General features: G+C 45.2%; 1 protein-coding gene across 2 annotated transcripts in view; it reads right to left on the bottom strand.

Annotated features, from left to right (window-relative positions):
* Nucleotides 1–1,694: 1,694 nt before the first annotated feature.
* The window catches only part of P4HA2 (prolyl 4-hydroxylase subunit alpha 2), a 33,081-nt gene continuing 27,555 nt past the window's right edge, over nt 1,695–7,220 (bottom strand). The window contains exons 12-15 of one of the 2 annotated variants that reach the window (XM_008054660.1): nt 6,703–6,762; nt 4,458–4,526; nt 3,974–4,070; nt 1,695–2,174 (exon numbers count right to left, since the gene is read on the bottom strand). In XM_008054660.1, coding sequence (XP_008052851.1) covers nt 2,104–2,174; nt 3,974–4,070; nt 4,458–4,526; nt 6,703–6,762 — 297 coding nt within the window. In that variant the 3' untranslated portion in view covers nt 1,695–2,103. Of the gene's footprint in view, nt 2,175–3,973; nt 4,071–4,457; nt 4,527–6,587; nt 6,654–6,702; nt 6,763–7,220 lie in introns of both variants that reach the window. The other variant, XM_008054659.1, reaches the window with a different exon arrangement.

Raw genomic sequence — 7,220 nt, 5'->3', positions numbered from 1 at the left:
AATACTTAAAGAAACCTAATAACTAATACAAATATGGAAAATTGTTCACCATCATCAATGTTAAAACAGATGGCATACATGTACTGTCTTAGGTAGAGCTGCTGTAACAAAATACCATATACTGAATTAAACAAAAACATTTATTTCTCACCCTTCTGGAGACTGTACAGTCCAAGATCAAAGTGCTAGCAGATTTGTGTCTGGTGAGGGCCTATTTCCTGGCTCATAGACAGGCATCTTCTTGCTGTGTTTTCACATGGCAGAAAGAAGGCTAGAGAGTTGCCTGTGGTCTCTTTTATAAGGACACTAATCCTATGGACCCATGGAAGGTCCATGCTAGTGACCTAATTACCTCCCATATCCTAATATCATCACATTGGGGGTTAGGATTTCAACATAAGAATTTTGGGGAAGGCCGGGCTCAGTGGCTCAGACTGTAATCTCAGCACTTTGGGAGGCCGAGGTGAGTGGATTGCCTGAGCCCGCCGGTTCGAGACCCACCTGGGCAACTTGGCGAGACCTCATCTCTACAATAAATCAAAAATTAGCCAGGCGTGGTAGCGTGCACCTGTAGTTCCAGCTACTTGGAAGGCTGAGGCAGAAGGATCGCGCCCGGAGCCCATCAGATCGAGGCTGTGGTGGCCGGGAGCAGCCACTGCACTCCAGTCTAGGTGACAGAGTGAGACTCCAACTCAAAAAAAAAAAGAATTTTGGGGAGACACAAATATTCATTCCACATAACATGTACCAAGCTAGCTAGAATGCAAAAAGTATGACAATTCCAAATATTGGAGAAGTCTGAGGTAATAAGAACTCTCATTTACTCCTTGTGAGAATGTGTATAACCACCTTGGAATATATTATATGGTAAAGCTGAAGACATCTACTAAAACTCTACACTTCCAGACCTAGATACAAATCCTACAGAAGTATGTGTTTATGTGCACCAGGAATCATGTATAAAAATGCTTATCACAGTATGATTCATAATATACAGAGAATGAAAACAACTCCAATGTCTATGAACAGTATTTTGGCTGTATTATGGTACAGTCCTATAATATGCATCCGCAACACTGAATGAGCTATGAAAATTAAAACTACAGCTACACAGCAACATTAAAAATACTGTTGAACAAAAGTCACACAGCCAAAAACATATACTCTGATTCCATTAGTAAAACGTTCGCAATCAGGGAAAACAGAATAACTGCTTATTTAGGGATCTAATCACAGATGGTAAAACTACAAAGACAAGCAAAGGAATGACTACCACAAATCACTAGACTGTGGTTACCTCCAAAGTGCTGGGGGCGCAGGGAGGGAGATGTGATCCGGGAGGGAATCCCAAGGGGCTCCTGAGGTACTGATTTGAAAATGCACTCTCTTCTCTAACCTGGGTGGTGGTGACACAGGTGCTCCTGCTCACCTTCAAATTCTTTAAAGTCAAAACAGATTTCAAATTGTAACAGTGTTAAAACCATGTTCTCTATGTTCTCTGGTAGACAAAGAGTCCACTTTCCAGAAAGGGAAGCTTAGAGGAGACACAAGTGTTGAAACCAGGTCTAGAACCCAAGGCCAGGGTTTTGCCACTAAAGCATTCATTATCCAGGCCTGCCTGCACAGAGGCAATGCATAAGAAATGATGAACTTGGCAAAGCTTCCAGTCTTAAAAAATACTCCAAATACGGCTCTTTAAGGCTTCTGGCAGGGATATTTTATTTTTTGGATAAAGCCACAACTGATAGAAATGCCATAAAAACAAACATGTAAACAAGGTATCTGAACTTTGGTTCACTGAAACATCTCACACCTAAAATATCTGAGGTACAAAGGCATCTTGCTAGCCGCTAGACAGCCTAACTCTGCTGCAGCAACTCTGACCCTAGTCTTGGGCCAGAGCTGGCGCAGGCTCACCAAAGAGGCTGGGACCCGGGACACACAGGACCTGACCCAGTACAGTCTCCCTCCACTCCAGAAAAATATTCACTTCTCCAAAGACCTGCCTGATAGAAACTGGAACTTATACAAAGGTATCTGTCACGTTGAACTTGAAGATGACATGGGCTGTAGCACCAGGAAGGGGAAGGACAGAAAAGGACGTCAGTCAACTTCTGTTGATCCACAAGGCCTCAAGAACTCCTGTCCTCGTTCATGGAACCACTTATTGGAGACTGTGAACAGAAAGCAAGGATGTTACAATCCTATTGATCAGTTTAGCAGACAAAATGAATGACTTCTCTATGATGACCCCTGCACTGTGCCCTGGCAATCAAACACAAGTAAGACACAGTTTGAGGCCTTAAGTTGCTTATGAATTGGTAAGGAAGACACATGTGTAGGCAGATAATTGTAAAAAAATTCTTTGACACAAGATACGTGTGTGTAAGCTGCCATGGGAACAGAGGAAGAGGGCATCTAACCATGTGAAGAAAGAGAAAATCGCAGGGTGTAACACAAAGCTGAATAGAAGCTATCCTGGGAAGAAGATGGACAAACACATATGGCTCCCTCCTCAAGGGGGTCCCAGCAAGTGGAAATAGGATGAGAAAGTCATCAAGGCAGGAACCATTCTGGCATGTGTCAAGGACCTCAAAAAGCCTGATATTACTGGGAGGTGGCAGATGGAAACTGAGAGGTAGGGCATGAGGATGAGGAAGCCCGTCAGCACTGTAGAGGGCTTGGACGTCAACCTCAGGTGCTGTGGGCCAGCAGATCCAATCTGTGTGCTATGGGCACAAGAGCAGCAAAGCTGGTGCCAGCATTGCTTGTCACCTAAAGCCATGTCTTCAAACACACAGGAACCATGATTCGGTTCCTCAAACACAGATTCTCTCATAATAAAAAAATTATTTCCACTTATGACCTCATGAAGCTTTCTAAATACAATTTAACTTAAAGTAATACATACATTTCATTAAAAAATAAAATTGTCTGCAAGACTTCTCATAACAAATGGCAATCTCCTAAAATACCCCCTTCTTACTCCCAACCCCCACTACCAGAGAACAGTCAACTCCTTTGTTTCTTCTGATATTTAACCTCATTTTTCTAGAAAACATGCTTACAGTTCTATTTCTTGACTTTCAAATTTGGAATTATTTTATTCTATCCTTAAATTATATACTATGCCCTTCAATCTTCCTAACAGGTAAATCACAAGGTTTAGTTAGATTAACATTCAGCATTTACATTATTATGTCACGTAAATGTTGCTCACACCTAGTCATCTAATAGATTATATTTACATTTCCTTTTTTGAACAACTTTTCCCCCGAATTCAGCAAATGCTTCATCTTCTCTTTCATTTGCTTTATTTTCTGTGAACCTACTGCTAGTTATTCCTGAAACTCTCCAAGAGGGCTACACACTCGTCTCTTTGCAATTTCTTTTTGTCACATCCTGGTCTAAGCCCTTCCACAGCTCACCACGGCTGTTTCCCAGAATAAGGCTCAAGCTTCAGTCTCTGCAGTTTGGTCCCAGCCTCTAGCCTCATCTGTTGGCCCCTGTGCCACAGGCCTCTCCTTCTTCAAGCAACAAGAGAGCCAGCCTCCATGATTATGATGCTGGTGTTAGGCCGTGCATTGGTCCAGGGGTGCCTTGCTTGCCTGGGACACTCTTTCCCCTCTCTGCTTCAGCTCTCCCTCTGTTCCCTCAGAACCCTTGTTAGAGCCCACTAGTCTGGAAAGCCATCCTGAGCCTATGGTGCTTATGCAGCTGTTCTTCCTCAGGGCTTCCTCAGCTCTCTGCATATCTCCTAGTGTTCCCAACCAGCTAATGGCACACAGCCAGCTGAATGAACAGCTACATGGCTGGATGGTACTATCAGTTAGCACTAAAAAACCTAAGAAGTGAGACAGTCTTGGCTTTGAGCAAATTTGGCTGCTGTTGTCTCCTGGTTCAGAGTCTAAGGCCAACCATCAAAGCCCAAGTTGAGACTATGAAGGCCAACACCACCCTTTAAGCCACTCACCCCACTTGCAGCCCACAAGCACAGGGCAGGCAGCATGTCTCGTTCGGTAGTCACCTTCCCCGCTCCGCAGGAGATTATACCAGAATACAGCTGTACCCTGGGAAAGAGATGGCCTGTCAGAACACATTCTTGGAAACTGGGCTCAGGGACCTGACCCCGAACACCCAGAACCCCTGTCCTGAACAGAAACATCTTCACTTTCCCATGTATAGGGGACAGAACACTGGGACTCCAGCAATACAGGCATTTCCCAGAAAGCACCTACCATTCATGGTGGGGTGAAAGTCTGGAAACACACCTGCCCCTGAAAGGGCTTTCCTCCCTGTCCCTTCTTCCCAAGAAGAAGCTGGGACTGTAGGGTTGGAGTCCAGGTAGGCTAAGGCACATCACAGTGACATTCAAGCAGGCCAGGTAACAGGACAGAGAAACATGGATAAAGTCTGAGCCCTGCTTCAATCTCTGACCCACAAGAATTAGAACTTACCTTCTTAGGCCAAATTGCAGCCCCCAGATCAGGGAAGACGGTAGCACCACCAGCTTCTACATCACTCATCTGGAAATATAAGGTATAGAGTTTGGACCTTCTACCCAAGCTTCCAGAACCACTGAGCCTCAACGGACAAAAGCATGCAGATCACCCTCCTCTGAGGGTGAGTGGCACCACTTGGAGGCTCTGTTCCATGACCAGCACTTTGGCCAAGAAAGGCTCTTCCCGCATGTAATCAGTATCATTTGTTAGGACAGTCTCCATGTCACGGGCACTCAAGAGTTGAGGCCCACAGAAGACCCACATCTGGGCTGACCTTGCGTGGTAACAACATGAGTCTGTTCCAAAAAAGACCTGTTCCAAACCCTACCCCTTGAATCCCCTTCCAGCCTGTACCTTGCCTAAGCCTCTGAGCCCAGCAAACTGCCCTGACGGGAGGCTCCCTGCTACATCCAATGCCACGTGTAGATCCCGCTGGGGCTCTGTTTCTTGGCTCTAGTAGTTGGCTACGCTAGACAGACTCTCACCTTCCTAGAACAGTCATGCTCATGTTGAAAATATTACATGTGGCACACTCTTGCTGCTGTGGAACTTGTGTTCAGTTTAGTTTAAGGCCTCACCATGGGAAAGAATAGGGCCTCTAGAGAGACAGCACCCACCTATCCACTCAGGAGGCCCCAGGGAAGGTGGCTATTCTAGTAGTGCTTCTTTTCCACTTGACTGTCTTACTTAAAGTTTTTTGTCCATAATGTAATAAAAATTGGAGCTAAAAAATATTTCCACAGGACACATACCAGACTGACTGAAGGGTACTCGACAGACATATGGTAAATGAGTAAGACAAAAACCTCAGATGGCATCTCACCGCCCTGGGGATTAAACCTAGCCTCTTTTCTGGAAACCCAAGGCCCTGCCAGTCTCACTAGCCTCTTTCCAGACACACCAGCCTTTGCCTATTTTTCCAACATTCCAAGCTCCTTTTCCCTTACAGGTCCACACACACTCTCTCCTCTGCCAGAAACCATGTTCCACCAGCTAATTTCTACTCAACATGTTACTTCCCAAGGGAGGCCTCCTCTGAACCCCAAGCCTAGGCTACTCCTTCATCGTACCTGTCTCCAGAACTAAATAATAATCTCTCCGAAATTTAAGTAAGGCTCTCATATGAGACCCTCAAGAACCAGAAGAGAGACCATATATGAGGTCTGACATTTATGTTTGCAAACTTGCCACTGTGTGCTTACTTTGGCAGCACTGTACAAACAACTCAGAAAGGTTTCATAACCTTGGTATATCAATGTCTCACAGCTTTGTTCATGTTGACATGTGGTGGTACTTTGATGACTGGCATTCATTATTGTTGTTGCCTCAGCAGAGGAAAGAGGAGACTGTTCTTCAAGTGAAAGGTAAACTCGATGGCCTATGGACAGAGTGAAGGCAGCAGTTGGGAACCAAGCCGGAGAGTTTGGGAAAAATAAAGGCAGCTCTCATCTCAGAGAGAGATAAAGCTATCTCCTCATTCTGCTGCCCTCTAGGGCACCCACTCCAAAAACCTAGACTAGCCCATCAAAAAGAAGCCAGAATATATGAACAGCATGAATGAAACTTGAGGATATTATGTGCCAGCCACAAAAAAAGTACTCTATGATTCCACTTATATGAGTAATCAAAATAACAGAGACAGAAAATAGAATGGTGATTGCCACGGACTAGGGGGAGGGGAATCTGGAATTATAGCTTAATGGGTATAGAGTTTCAGTTTTACAAAATGAAAATAGATGTTGGTAATGTTTGCACACTATGAATGTATTTAATACTGCTGTACTCTTAAAAATGTTAAGATGGTAAATATCACATTATGTGTATTTCACCACAATTTTAAACATTAGGGGAAAAAAAGCAGCCAGGGATGTGAAAATCCTGGTAGGGTTGTGGGTGAGGGACGGGGCCCACATGAATAAAAACAAAGGCCAACTCTCCCTACTCCATCCAAGAAGGCTGCTGAGGGCCAGAAGGACCTGGCCATTACTCAACAGCTGGTGGCATCAGCCCTGATGGGGGAGGGATGTAAGAGAGGTCGCTGGACCCAGGGTCTCCTTAGGGCCCACCAGCACACATCATACTCACGTAGTTTAAGAATGTAGCCACACGATTCCCCGTCCCTAAATGCTTGAAAACATCTCGCTCATCGTTCTATAAAATCAAGTGAGAGTAAACAGATGGGCCTGGACCCAATACTTACGTAGTTAAGAAACGTCGCTAACCTATTCCCTTCTGTTTTGAGGCCGCTGTCAAAAGGTCGCTGCAACAGACAACAACTTTCATCCACGTTTACAACCAACTTCACCCACCACCCACAGGACTAGGGCCAAAAGGGTCAGAGAAAGGTAATAAGCATGTGTTCCATAAATCAGCCTGGAACATGTGCCGAGGCAGCAATCAGGGCATGGAGTTGGCGAGAGAGAGCAAGAGAGGCAAGAACAATTTTCACAAAGACCTAGTAAGGCCTTTTGCAAAGAATGACAGGCTTAGGACAGGGAAAAACTTCCCCACATCTACAGGGGAAACAGCCAAGTTCCACTGGGCTCTGCAGACCCCTTGGTTCCAGACCGGGGCTTCATCAGTAACACCCTGGGTGAGTAATCACCCTGGTGAGGCAGAGGTGAGGGAAGGACAGATAGCAGGGGTGCTGATGTGGAGGTTGAAATGTTCCTAAAAGCCCCAACCTTCCAAACCAGCTGAACCCTTTAAAACAGGACC

This window comes from Carlito syrichta, unplaced genomic scaffold (genome assembly GCF_000164805.1).
Source record: "Carlito syrichta isolate Samal-C Ts95f unplaced genomic scaffold, Tarsius_syrichta-2.0.1 Scaffold297468, whole genome shotgun sequence".
NCBI classification, from domain to species: Eukaryota; Metazoa; Chordata; class Mammalia; order Primates; family Tarsiidae; genus Carlito; species Carlito syrichta.
The sequence above is the reverse complement of the archived record's forward strand: the minus strand, read 5'-3'. Positions and strand labels throughout refer to the sequence as shown.